Raw genomic sequence first — 12304 nt, 5'->3', positions numbered from 1 at the left:
TGTTTGGTTTGGCTTTTAAGAATTTCTTATATCCTCCAAAAGCAATTCTCCTTAAAGCTACAATTCCTAACTCTTGGCTTTCCTAGAATCAATTCTACATTAAACTATTATTAATTCCATAACTGGCCTCTTAATTATCATCAATTTCTCCCACCCTTTCTCCAATCATATATGTTTTTTCTACCTAGAACGTTAATTCCATTCACTTCACTGACCACTTTTCTCTAGCTAAAACTCAACCACCCTTCCCAAATTTAATCTGAAAATTTATTACCATTAGGTTATATAACAACATCATCACCTACAAGCAAATATTCTGCTCAAGAAAACAACAAAAAGGAAAAATTCTTCTCAAAAGATAACAACGACAACAACAACAAGGTAATTTGACATTTTTGAGTGATTTTAACTTTGATTTGCTTACTTCTTTCATCAAATTTAACTTTTTTTCTTTGCTGCAATGCTGATAAAATTTGTTTGGTTGCATAAATTAGCATCTCTTATGAATTTCTACAATGAAAAATATTACATTATATGTGTTTGATAAAATGTCACTTAGAGTTTAAAGTTTTTTTTTATGGATATGAAAGTTATGTTAAAGTGTTTGATCATGTGGATATGCAAATTATGCAATTAGTAATTTAAATATTTATGCTAAAGTGTTTAAATGTAATTTTAAAGACTTGTTTTTGATCATTGCTTGGTGTTATGTAAATTTAGTAGAATGAACACTTGTTATGTCAAATTTATATATTTATGACATGAAGTAAAATTTATACAATCAGAAGAAAGAATACTTGTTATGCATCTATAGAGGTAGCGTTGGCTCATTTCATCTTTTATTGTTCCTACCATACTTTGTGAACATAACATTATGACTATACAAAGCAAAGTTTCTGCTGATTGGTCGGATCTTAAAGTGAATGAACTATTCATCCAAACATGTTTCAATCAAGTTGTCAAGGGTGAACGCATTGGCACTAGCTTTACTAATAAAGGGTGGAAACACATTGTTTGCCAATTTCATAAATCAACCGGGAGAGATTATGACAAGATTCAATTGAAGAATAGGTATGCTGCCTTGAAAAAGGAATGGAGAGTATGGTTTAACCTATTTGGAAAAGTTACCGGAATAGAGTGGGATAGTGAGAGGAATACCTTTGATGCAACAAATGAGTGGTGGGAGAACAAACAATTGGTATGGGAAAACACAAATATGTTGCTTAGTAATACTTAGATTTATACTTAGCATGTTAATTACATGATGATGGTTATGAAATGCAGGAAAATCCTCTCTATGGAAAATTTAGAGAGAAAGGACTTCCATTTGCTCATCAATTAACCACACTTTTTAAGGATGTGGTGGCTAACGGGGAGCATGATTGGGCACCTTCAAGTGGCATATTACCCAACGTGAACTGTGGTACTAATGTTGGTCAAGGCGTAAATAATATTGACTTGGATGTGGGAGAAGGATCAGGTGATAGTGAAGATGCGAGCGAGTATTGAAGCAACATGAGAATTTTCAAATATTAATTTGAATATTTTACAAGGAGCTGCTAGCCAAATTAGTGGACAAAAGGGAAAGAGAGCTGGTGGTGTTGATAAGAAAACCAAGAAAAAGACAACTCCCGCATTGGCAATAGCTGAAGCCGTGAAGGAGATTTCTGAGACATGCAAGGCGAGAAATGATGTTTTAACTAATGCATCTATTGGTGAAGTGATGGTTGAGCTCCATAGCATGGATGAAATTACAAGTGATATATACTTGTTCACAAAATGTTGTCAACTGATGATGTTCAAGCCAGCTAAGGAGATGTTTGTTTCTTTTTAAGGTTTTAAGGATAGAAGGTTGAATTGGCTTAAGTTTGCAGCAAATAACCCTATGTCATTTATGAAGATGTAACTATTTCGGGCTCTCTTAAGTATCATGTCTTATCTTATATTAGGAGTAAGCTTAAGTTTTAGGAGTTATCTTATATTAAGAGTAAGCTTAAGTATGAATCTGCTATAAATATTAGGAGTAAGTTTAAGTATTAGGAGTGATCTAATATTAGGAGTTATCTTTAATGATGTGGATCCTTTTAGAACTTGCACTGTAACATGTAATTCTATTATGCATTTTTCTGTCATGTTTTCTGCTATAATTTTGTGTGCATATGAATCTGCCCTATACGTATGAATATGCTATAATTCTGTTGTGCATAAATATTACAGACCATACCTACTGTGCAGCCATAGGAACAATAATTATGTTTAATATCTCAAACATATAGGCAAGGTAGAAACAGGTATATAATTTAACTTCAAATGCATAAAATTTAAATGCATAGAATATAACTTTTGCAACATAATCTGCTATGGTACGTATGGTTTCTACTATATTTTTCTAATAACAACATTATTTTGCAATAGGTGAAGGTAGACATGAACGATTGGAATGAGTAATCAGACCACACTAGAGATAAAGATGAAGAAGATGATGACATTTTCCAACAAGCTATGTTTGTGTTTGCACTAGTTGGTGAGTATGCAGTAAACCATTTATGCAAAGAACCTTGTAGAACTAGTGAGCTAACGGGTCATTCTTGGGTTCAAGAAATATTGCAAGGTAATCCCACTTGTTGTTATGAGATGTTTCGGATGGAAAAACATGTATTTAATCTATTGTGCACTGAATTAGTTGAGCTTGGTTTAAAGTCGACTAATCGAATGACGGCTGAAGAAATGGTTGCAATGTTTTTAGTTGTTGTTGGCCACGGGGTAGGTAATAGAATGATTCAAGAAAGGTTTCAACACGCGGGTGAGACTGTAAGTAGATATTTTCATCAAGTACTTCATGTCGTCCTTAAGTTGTCTATCAAATATATTAAACCCAAAGATCCTATGTTTCATGATTGTCATTCCAAAATAAAAAATGATCAACATTACTGGCCATTTTTTAAGAATACTATATGAGCAATTGATGGTACACATGTCTCATGTGTAGTTAGTGGCAGTGAGTAAACAAGGTTTATTGGAAGAAAGGGATATCCTACACAAAATATAATGGTTGTATGTGATTGAAATAAGTGTTTCACTTTTGTATTAGCTGGTTGGGAAGATACTGCTCATGATGCTTGTGTTTTTGACCAGGCATTGACAAATGCAAATCTTAATTCTCCACACCCTCTGCCAGGTTTGTTATTTAATATTACTACAAATGGTTTGTTATATTTAACTTAAGTTTAAATATTTTCTTTCTTTTTAGGTAAGTATTATTTGGTAGATTCTGGCTATCCAACACCAATAGGGTACATTGATCCATACAGACATGAACTGTCATACCCCAATTTTTGACCTAAGGATCCAACATTCATACACCGACACGTGTCCTTTGACCCTGATCAGTCTCTGACTTTTCAGTGAAAAATTCGGCAGAGAGGTATTTTAAAATACCTCATTTTTGTTCTAAGTCGGACCATCTTCTCTCAAATTTTATTTAATTTAATTTTAGTTTCCATCTTTTATTTAAATTCTTTTTTAATTAATTAAACTTTAATTCTATTTTATTCAATTCTATTTTTTTATTATTAAGTCACTTGTTTCCCTTTTTGTTTTCTTTTGCGTCCAAGTTCTTTTTTATTTTTATTTATTCAAAGTCCATAAAAAATCCAAAAAAAATATACATGTTTATCTTTTTTTTTTCTTTATTTATTTTTATTTATTTATATTATTAGATGATAAGTCCAAAAAAGTCTAAATCCAAAATAAGTATAGTTATCCTTTTTATTATTTATTTTTATTTTATTATTAGATGATAAGTTCAAATGACCAAGGCTCATATGTAGCCAAACCAGTCCAAATACATTTTCCTCCTCCCCAAGCCAACATCAGAAACGCGTATTGCTTTCATCCCAAACCAAAAACACAGCTTTTGTGCTTCTTCTCAACAAACCCTAACCCAAACCCTGTCACTATAAAAGGCAGAACCTGCACAAACAAAAGGGGGCAGCCGATTCCCAGCCATAGACACCGCACACTATTTTTTCAAAACCTTTGTTTCTCTGCAATTTTCAATTCAGCCGCTGCACTTGTTATTACTTTGTTGTTGCTACTTTAATTTATACTCCCATTCATTCAATTTCAACTTGTTGTGCACACGTGTGCTTCTATTCATTATAATTCCATTGTTTCCATGCTAATACATAATATTTTGGTTCCAATCCTATACTGTTTGCTAGCTGCCGTAATTTTGAGAACGTTTATTTCAGTTTTTTTTTCTTTTTCAATTTCAGTTTGGCTTTATTGTCTTCTTTGAACGCTTTACGGTCATATTTTGATAGAAGTGCTGAAGCATATTTTCTTTTGAATCAAATCGCATGTTTATTTTCCTTTATCATTCCTTTTTATTCCAATTGAGTCTCTGTGCCATTTTACAAGTCTGTTTTGTTACGTATTTATTAAGTTCCATTGCTATTATATGTATATTCCCTTGTTTCTTTATCATATATTCAATTCCAATTACGTGTGGCTGCCTCTCATTTTCAATTCCAATTAAATAATTGTTTGTTGCTATTCACTGTTGCTGCCGTTTAGAGTTATTATTTGTTTGTTTAGTCCAGTGTTTTGCAGCACGGTTTCTACATTTACAATCTGCATCAAATTGTTCGAGGGAATTTCACTCAATTAAAGTCGCCAGATGTTTACAGAATTGGTATCTCCTTCAATTTTAATTGTTCAAAACTAGTAGCGTTGCCATGGCTGCTGTCAAAGTTAAGAGATTCCATAATCAACTGAACTGGTGGTCCCTTTGTATTTCTTTTTTTAATTTCTGCATTTTTTAATTTTTTTTTTCTAGCATTTTTTTTTCTTTTCTCATGCATTTTTTATTAGTTTAGATCATATTTATTTTTTTATGTCATTTATTTTTATTACACGGATTTTAGAATGTATATTTAGGCTTAATGTAAATTTATCATGCATATTTATTTTTCGGCAGACTTTAGAATGTATTAGTAGGCTTAATGTAATAGTTTTAGGTGCATGTGTGTGTGTGTGTGTGGGTGTATGTTTTATTTTTATGCTTTCTAGTTTAGGTTAAAGGTCCTCGTGGTGGTCCAACGCCACCATAAGGTACGTACGCTCTTTTTTTCCCTGCTCCGTTAGTTTAATTTCATTCCAATTATTCAAAAACAACAAAAACATGCAAATAGTTCAAAAAATCACAAAAATATTTTTCTATAATAAACTTTGATCTTAAATCAAGTGACAGTCTTTTTTCATTTTATTTTCTTAATAAAAAATTAATCAATTTAAATTCTACTTTGAGTCTTTTTTTCCTTAATATGAAAAAACACAAACAAATTCATTTTGCCACTTGGCTTTTCATTTTAAAACCTTTTTCAAACTAATAAAAAACACTCAACCAATCAAACGTCAATTTTTACCCCGAACTACGAGGTTTTGATCCCTCACGGGTACGTAGGCAGAAGACACTCGTCCTTCCAAATCAATAAAATGTAGATAATTAGGTCTTTTTATTTTTAATCATTCAAAATTCCATTTTTTTCAAAACAAGCAAGTTATAGCACATTATTTAAATAAAATCAAGAGGTTCCCGTAGAGTACTACGGACATAAAGGGTGCTAACACCTTCCCTTTATGTAACTAACCCCCGAACCCTAAATCTTTTCAAAGTATGGGGTGTTTGAACTTTTTTCCCCTTTTATTAAAAAATTAAATGTTCGGTCGTGAAATAATCAAGTGAGTCAATAAGCTAATCAAATAGCCTTGATCTCCGAAAAATGACGCGACATGAACAATATCATCTTCCTGAATTTAGGCGTTCTAACGGGTTTGCAAATCATAATGAAGTATTTAATTATTATTACTCAAGTTTAAGGTGCACAATAGAAAGAACTTTTGGGGTATGGAAGAATAGATTTGCAATCCTACGTCGCATGCCTAAGTTTAAATTTGAGACACAAGTTTAAATAGTTGTCGCAACAATGGCTATACACAACTTTATCCGAAGGAAGACATAAATTAATACTCCCTCCGTTTCAAAATGAGTGTCGCTTTAGCCAAAAAAATTTGTTTCAAAATGAGTGTCGCTTTACATTTCCAATACAACTTTAATTTTTTTCTTCCAACTTTTCTCTCACACAATTTTCAATGCAACTTTAATTTTGTCTTTTTCTTATAAAGTAAGGGCAGTTTAGTAAAACCTTTATATCCAATGATTATTTCATTCTATTTCTTAATCTGTGTGCCAAAGCCTAAAGCGACACTCATTTTGAAACGGAGGGAGTATTAATTTTAATGTTTATGAAGATGAAAGCACAGTTATTCACCACGATGATAGCTCATCTAACTTGGATCAATCACATGTTTTAAATGTAGTTTCGTCGTCAGACATGGATCACGTTCGAAACATAATCCGCAATGAAATTATTGAGCACATGCAAAATAATAAGTATTATTCTTTAAATTATTATATCAATATTTAGTACTATAATGCACTTTAAATTAGTTTTGTCATAACATTTCAGTACTCTGTTGCACTTTAAATTCTATTATCTATTTGTAATATTTATTTTCATGCTATTAGTATTGTAATAACTTATATTTTAAGACTATATTGCACTTAATTATCCTAATTTAGTAATTTCGATTTAGCCATGTCCGTTTTGGTAATTATACATTCAAAAGCAATTTTGATCAAAATTATCCAAACAACAATCATTCTGTTTAATCAATTCTACATTATTGCATCCAAACATAAATCAATTTTGTCAGAATCAATTATATCAGAATCAATTCTAGATTAGTGTTTCTTTGCTAAATTATACCTATTACGACTTGGTCCCCCAATTTTAAAACATGGCTCTGCCCCTGCCCCCATGCCTTTAGTTGAGGGAGTCAAATGATGGCTTGATCTCAAACCACATTTCCTTCTTGATAAATAGAAGGAAAACAAAAATCTTTTCGCTGAACCACAATAGCACAATTTGGGTTTATGGGCTGTGCTGGCAGTTGGTATGGATGAAATATCGACCTCAAATGAATTGAGATAGCGGGAGAGTGGACCAGGATAGTAAAATATTTATGATAGTCCAATTTTAAATGACAAATGTCAATTTTTAACCCTATTTTTAATTAAAAAGTTTCTATTATATTACTTATTAAGTTAAATAAGTGAATCAATTTCGATTATGATAGTAAAATATATATAATGATTGATTATTATATTGACATTATATTTTTTAATTAATATTTTTCCTCGTTCACGTAGAAATTTTGATGTTTTAAAATATTTTTATAAATAAAAAAACATTGAGAATTGCAATGTGCGTGCATACACAATTAGATATAATGAGACCAACAAATGTGTTAAAGACATCATAAAATGATATTTGTACTCCTATTGACATTGAAAAATGTGCAACATTATTAGCACTATTAGCTCTACCAGGGCATGTTCTTTGAATGATGACTAAAGGTGAAAATTCGTTAATTTACTTTCAACACCATGAGTAAGGCTTTGATGGACATTCTTTCTTTCTATTGAATATTGGAGTCATAAATTATTTTTTCAATCTCAAAAGATGTTGATATTATTCTTGCCTTAGATGAAGCTATTTGTAGCAAGAAATTTGAACATTATGCAAAAAACATTAGTGGATATTGATTTGTTGGAATTTATGTCTGTTTTTTCCTTCTTTTTTCTTTCTTCTTTTTGGTATTAACCATCCGGTTCTCGGAGAAAATGATCCCTGATAATCATGAGTTTGGTGTGAGGTAAGTATAGTCCGTCAAAAAGTTGTTTAATTTATGAATCGATCTCAGATTCTCTGGAACAATTCTTCCTTTGGTGAAGCTTATTAACCACTTGAACTAGATTGCTTGGATTTATGTATTTGTTGAATACGAGGGTTATGCTTTTAATGTTGATGTTGTTCATTTTGGCATTCTAACGGTCATTCTTTGGATAATTGTCGTGCACAAAATAGCACAAAGCCATTGAAGAAAGAAAATATGACAAAAACACTTTTGGTCTAAAAAAAATCTCCATAGTAGGTAGAAAAAAAATATAAAAGATATGTTACCAAGTAAATATCCTTTGGCAAAAGATGTAATAGATAAATAGCCAATGTTACTTCTATTGATAATTGTCGTGCACAAAATAGCACAAAGTCATTGAAGAAAGAAAATATGACAAAAACACTTTTGGTCTAAAAAAAATCTCCATAGTACTGCAGGTAGAAAAAATATAAAAGATATGTTACCAAGTAAATATCCTTTGGCAAAAGATGTAATAGATAAATAGTTAATGTTACTTCTATTGATAATTTTGAAGAGGTTGATGAAAAACGTAGAAAATTTACTTAAGTTTAACCTTGTGGTTTCCGGAAGAAAAAAATTGTTTGCTTCAACGACTATGACAAAATGCAAAAGATAAAACTATAAAAGAGGTTGTTGTACTTGTAGCACCGAATAAAGACCAAGAAACTCATCTTTCAAAATATATATATATATATATATATATATATCCAAGAATCAGAGACAAAAATTGAAAACTTAAGGGCCGACCTTAGAGATTAAGAGGCCTAAAGCAAAAAATTTAATGTGACTTTTAAAAATATATTTTTCTAACAAAATATTTGTATAAAATCAATTTTGTAGAGATCAAAATTTGAATTCATGACCAAGAGTAATTGTGCCCTTTTTAGTAATCAATTATGGTATGCAAATGTCCGTAATTTATCTATCATATGATATACTTATAACCAAATTAATTTTTTAGAGGCCTTTTTTCTCACCCATAATTTTGAGGCCTAAAGCCCTTGCTTAGGTTGCTTGGCCCTTGGGAACAACCCACACGAACCGACCGTGGTTACACTTACGACTCCGTTTCAAGAGTATTTTTACATTCCATTCTCTATAATGACTTGTTTCATCGAGTTTTGATCTATACCATTTATTAATATACATTTTTTATGAGTTAGCCGCCAGTGATTGCTAGAGTTTGAATTTAGTCGCACTCTCCAATGGCGGTTCTGTGTATAGGTAAGCGAAATGACATTAGTCACTCGAAAACTTATACGTACAATTAAAGGAGCAGAGTTTGAACTTATGATCTCTCTTTACAATTTCGACATTTTTTTCTGTTAAGATAAAACTCTTGCTTCATATTTTTAAGTTTAAACTATATTTTAACGTGTAAAGAAGTAACAACAAACATAGCAATTGAATCTCTGAACATAATCACTCTCAAATCAGAGAAACCCTAACCCTAATCCCAATTCATGGACGCAGAAGACGAAACCTCAAACCCAATGCTCGACGAAATCTACACCAACAGCGGCGACGCCGACAACAGCCGTACCAACCGTCGCGCAATCATGAGCGGCGACCAACTCGACATCGAAGCTTACTCCTCTCTCTACTCAGGTCGAACAAAGATCATGCGGTTACTATTCATCGCGAAGAAGAGCAAGAACGCTACGGTGCAGCTTGACGCGCTTCGATTGGCTTATGATGAGATTAAGAAAGGAGAGAATACGCAGTTGTTTAGGGAAGTTGTGATGAAGATTAATGGGAGGTTGGGTGAGGGGTATGAGATGGATTTGGGTTGGTGTGATGGGGTTGAGAGGAAAATGGAGCAGAAGAAAGAGAGGCTTGAGAATGAGCTTAATGCTTATAGGGTAATATTCTCTTTTCATCATTTTGGGTTTTTGTTGTTATTGTTTAGGAAAATAAAAATTTTGTTTTTTTCAGCAAATTTATGAATTTATAGTTTGAGTTTAAGTTCTCATCGTGAAATGAATTAGGTTATGATTGGATTGACTTATTTTAGGTGATCCACTAGATTGCTTATGAAAATAGTTTATAACCTATGGAAAAATAATCTGACATTATTTTATCTTTCGTCGTGTATAATAGGTAATCTTTGTGAAGAGTTGATTTCTTTTTTGTGTGTCGATCGAACTTCGTTAGTTTTGTTTTGCCGCTTATAAAGGGAGGGAAAGGGTGAACTTTCTTATCATTGTTTAGGGATTTTTCTATATTTTTTCTAGCAAATTGATGAATTTACATTTTGATTATAAGAAGTTTTCAACATGAAATGAATCGGGGTATGTTTGGATTGGAGCTTATCCACTAGCATAAACACTTGAAATTGTTTCGGAGAGCTTATAGAAATAGTTTGCGACATGTACATAAGTTGTTTTCACTTCTAAGCTTATTTTCATATACGCTATCCAAGACAGCGTATATGGCAACAGTTCGATTATATTGTATCTTGTTATTGTTATAAAAATAGCTTATACATGAACACTTGTATGATTAGTGTTTATGCTATAGCGCTTAATTAAGTTGTATCCAAATAGGGCCTTAATCTAAACACAAGCGTTGTTTATGATAGGTAATATTTGTGAACAGTCAAGTTTATTTTTTGGGTGTCGATTAAACTTTGTTAGTTTGGATTTGCCACTTATCGGGGGGTGGGGGTGGGGCACTTTGCAGACCGTTGGTTAATTTGCTCAGACTTGATTAAATGTTTAACTTGTTTTAGTATAGGTGTATATATTTTTATTGAATATCAACTGTTAACTAGTATAGGTGTATGTATTATAAATTGTTAATTTGCTGAGGTTTGATTAAATGTTTAGTATGTATTTTTATTAGAAAATCAAGTGTTAACTAGTATAACTTGCACTTCACCTTCTAGAGTGCTTAAGTACACCCTTATTTGGAAGGATCCAAAATCCCAATTTGTTTATTCAAACTATTTTGTAAGGTCAGATACTTTCAATTTTTGTATTGCTATTGGATGGATTTTGTTGTTGACCATAACATTTGTTTTGTTGATTCTTCTGGTTTTGTCTGTTTGTATTGAATTGAATAGAATTGTGCACATTTAGAAACCTTGTGAGTTGTGCTGTAGGTTTAGTTTTTCGTTTGTATAGAGTATCAGTCCATTACGTTCTCCATGCTTTTTGATACTTAATGGCAGTTAGTAGTGGGTTATGTATGTAGCTCGAGAGGCATAGAGTTGGTGTTGTGTTAAATAGGTGTGTGGCTTGAGAATGGGTTCTGCAGATAGTTGTGTGTACCATGTTCTGTGAACTTCTGAGGCTAGATGATTGTTGTTAGCAATTGAGTGCTCTCAGGCTGGAAATCTGGAATCATCTTATATTGGTTACTGTGTTGGTGCTCGTATGAAATGTATGAATTATGCCAGCCTATACTGTCACGGCATTACTATTTGACATGGTTGTGAATTCTGAATTAGTGTCCCAGTCGAGCTTTACCTTTTCCATCTACCTTAATTAAATTATGGTCGCTGTTTATTGTATACTTGTCTCTCCTTTAAGATTTCTTTTATTTTTTTTCAGACAAACTTGATTAAAGAAAGCATACGAATGGGATACAATGATTTTGGAGACTTTTACTATTCTCATGGTCTACTAGGGGATGCTTTTAAAAGTTATGTTTGTACCCGGGATTATTGCACCACATCAAAGCATATAATTCATATGTGTTTGAGTACAATTCTAGTCAGCATTGAGATGGGTCAATTTTCTCATGTCTCAAGCTATGTTAACAAGGCAGAGCAGGCAACAGATGCCCTTGACCCGATAATAATTTCCAAGTTACAATGTGCCGCATGATTGGCAAATCTAGAGGCCAAAAAGTATAAGCTTGCTGCTCGAAAGGTTGGCTCTCTCTCTCTCTCTCTCTCTCTCTCTCTCTCTCTCTAATTAGATTCTGCTCAAACTACTGGATTATTAAGGGATTACTGCATGATCTATGAAATATTCTATTTGGAGTTTGAGGATTCAACATTTATTTATCATTGTTTGATGCATGATAACCTATTAACTTCATTTCTTTGGCAACCACGTTTCTGCTATTTACTGCAGTTTCTAGAAGCAGGCCCAGAACTGGGTAGTACCTATAATGAAGTAATTGCAGCTCAAGATGTTGCAACATATGGAGGACTTTGTGCACTTGCAACATTTGATAGGGCAGAGTTAAAGGCAAGTTATCCATTGTATTTTCATGACAATTATTCTTAATGACTACTCAGAGACATCGATGACATTGTCTTCATGATTTTATTTCTTGGCAGAGTAAAGTTATAGACAATTCCAACTTCCGCAATTTCTTAGAGTTGGTACCCGAAGTAAGGGAACTGATAAATGACTTTTACTCAAGGTAAGTGGGTGCAAGTGCTCTTTTTGTTTTTTCCGTTGTTCGCTTATGTCGTCTATTAGAAAAAATATATATTTGTGGTAGTTGTATGCTGTATAGTACA

At 32.4% G+C, this 12304-nt stretch overlaps 1 protein-coding gene and 2 pseudogenes across 1 annotated transcript; all 3 read left to right on the top strand.

The window, feature by feature from the left end:
* The first annotated feature begins 874 nt into the window (after positions 1-874).
* On the top strand, positions 875-2104 carry LOC146897931 (uncharacterized; annotated as a pseudogene).
* A 441-nt stretch (positions 2105-2545) lies between these two features.
* On the top strand, positions 2546-6659 carry LOC146897930 (uncharacterized; annotated as a pseudogene).
* Positions 6660-9116: 2457 nt separating this feature from the next.
* Positions 9117-12026, top strand: LOC146897929 (COP9 signalosome complex subunit 1-like). The gene is made up of 3 exons (XM_085737505.1): positions 9117-9689; positions 11382-11702; positions 11910-12026. Exons 1-2 carry the CDS (start codon positions 9291-9293, stop codon positions 11655-11657), a joined length of 675 nt encoding a protein of 224 aa, XP_085593631.1. The 5' UTR covers positions 9117-9290; the 3' UTR covers positions 11658-11702; positions 11910-12026.
* Positions 12027-12304: the final 278 nt, after the last annotated feature.

This window comes from Medicago sativa, chromosome 8, assembly GCF_051527215.1.
Source record: "Medicago sativa cultivar Bolivia chromosome 8, Bolivia_mono, whole genome shotgun sequence".
In the NCBI taxonomy this organism is placed as follows: domain Eukaryota; kingdom Viridiplantae; phylum Streptophyta; class Magnoliopsida; order Fabales; family Fabaceae; genus Medicago; species Medicago sativa.
The sequence above is the reverse complement of the archived record's forward strand: the minus strand, read 5'-3'. Positions and strand labels throughout refer to the sequence as shown.

Excerpts from the sequence above, each read along its gene's own strand:
- LOC146897929 (XM_085737505.1), top strand. The coding sequence starts at position 9,291 with ATGGACGCAGAAGACGAAACCTCAAACCCAATGCTCGACGAAATCTAC. Across the intron at positions 9,690-11,381 it reads ATGAGCTTAATGCTTATAGG|ACAAACTTGATTAAAGAAAG; the intron begins GTAATATTCTCT and ends ATTTTTTTTCAG.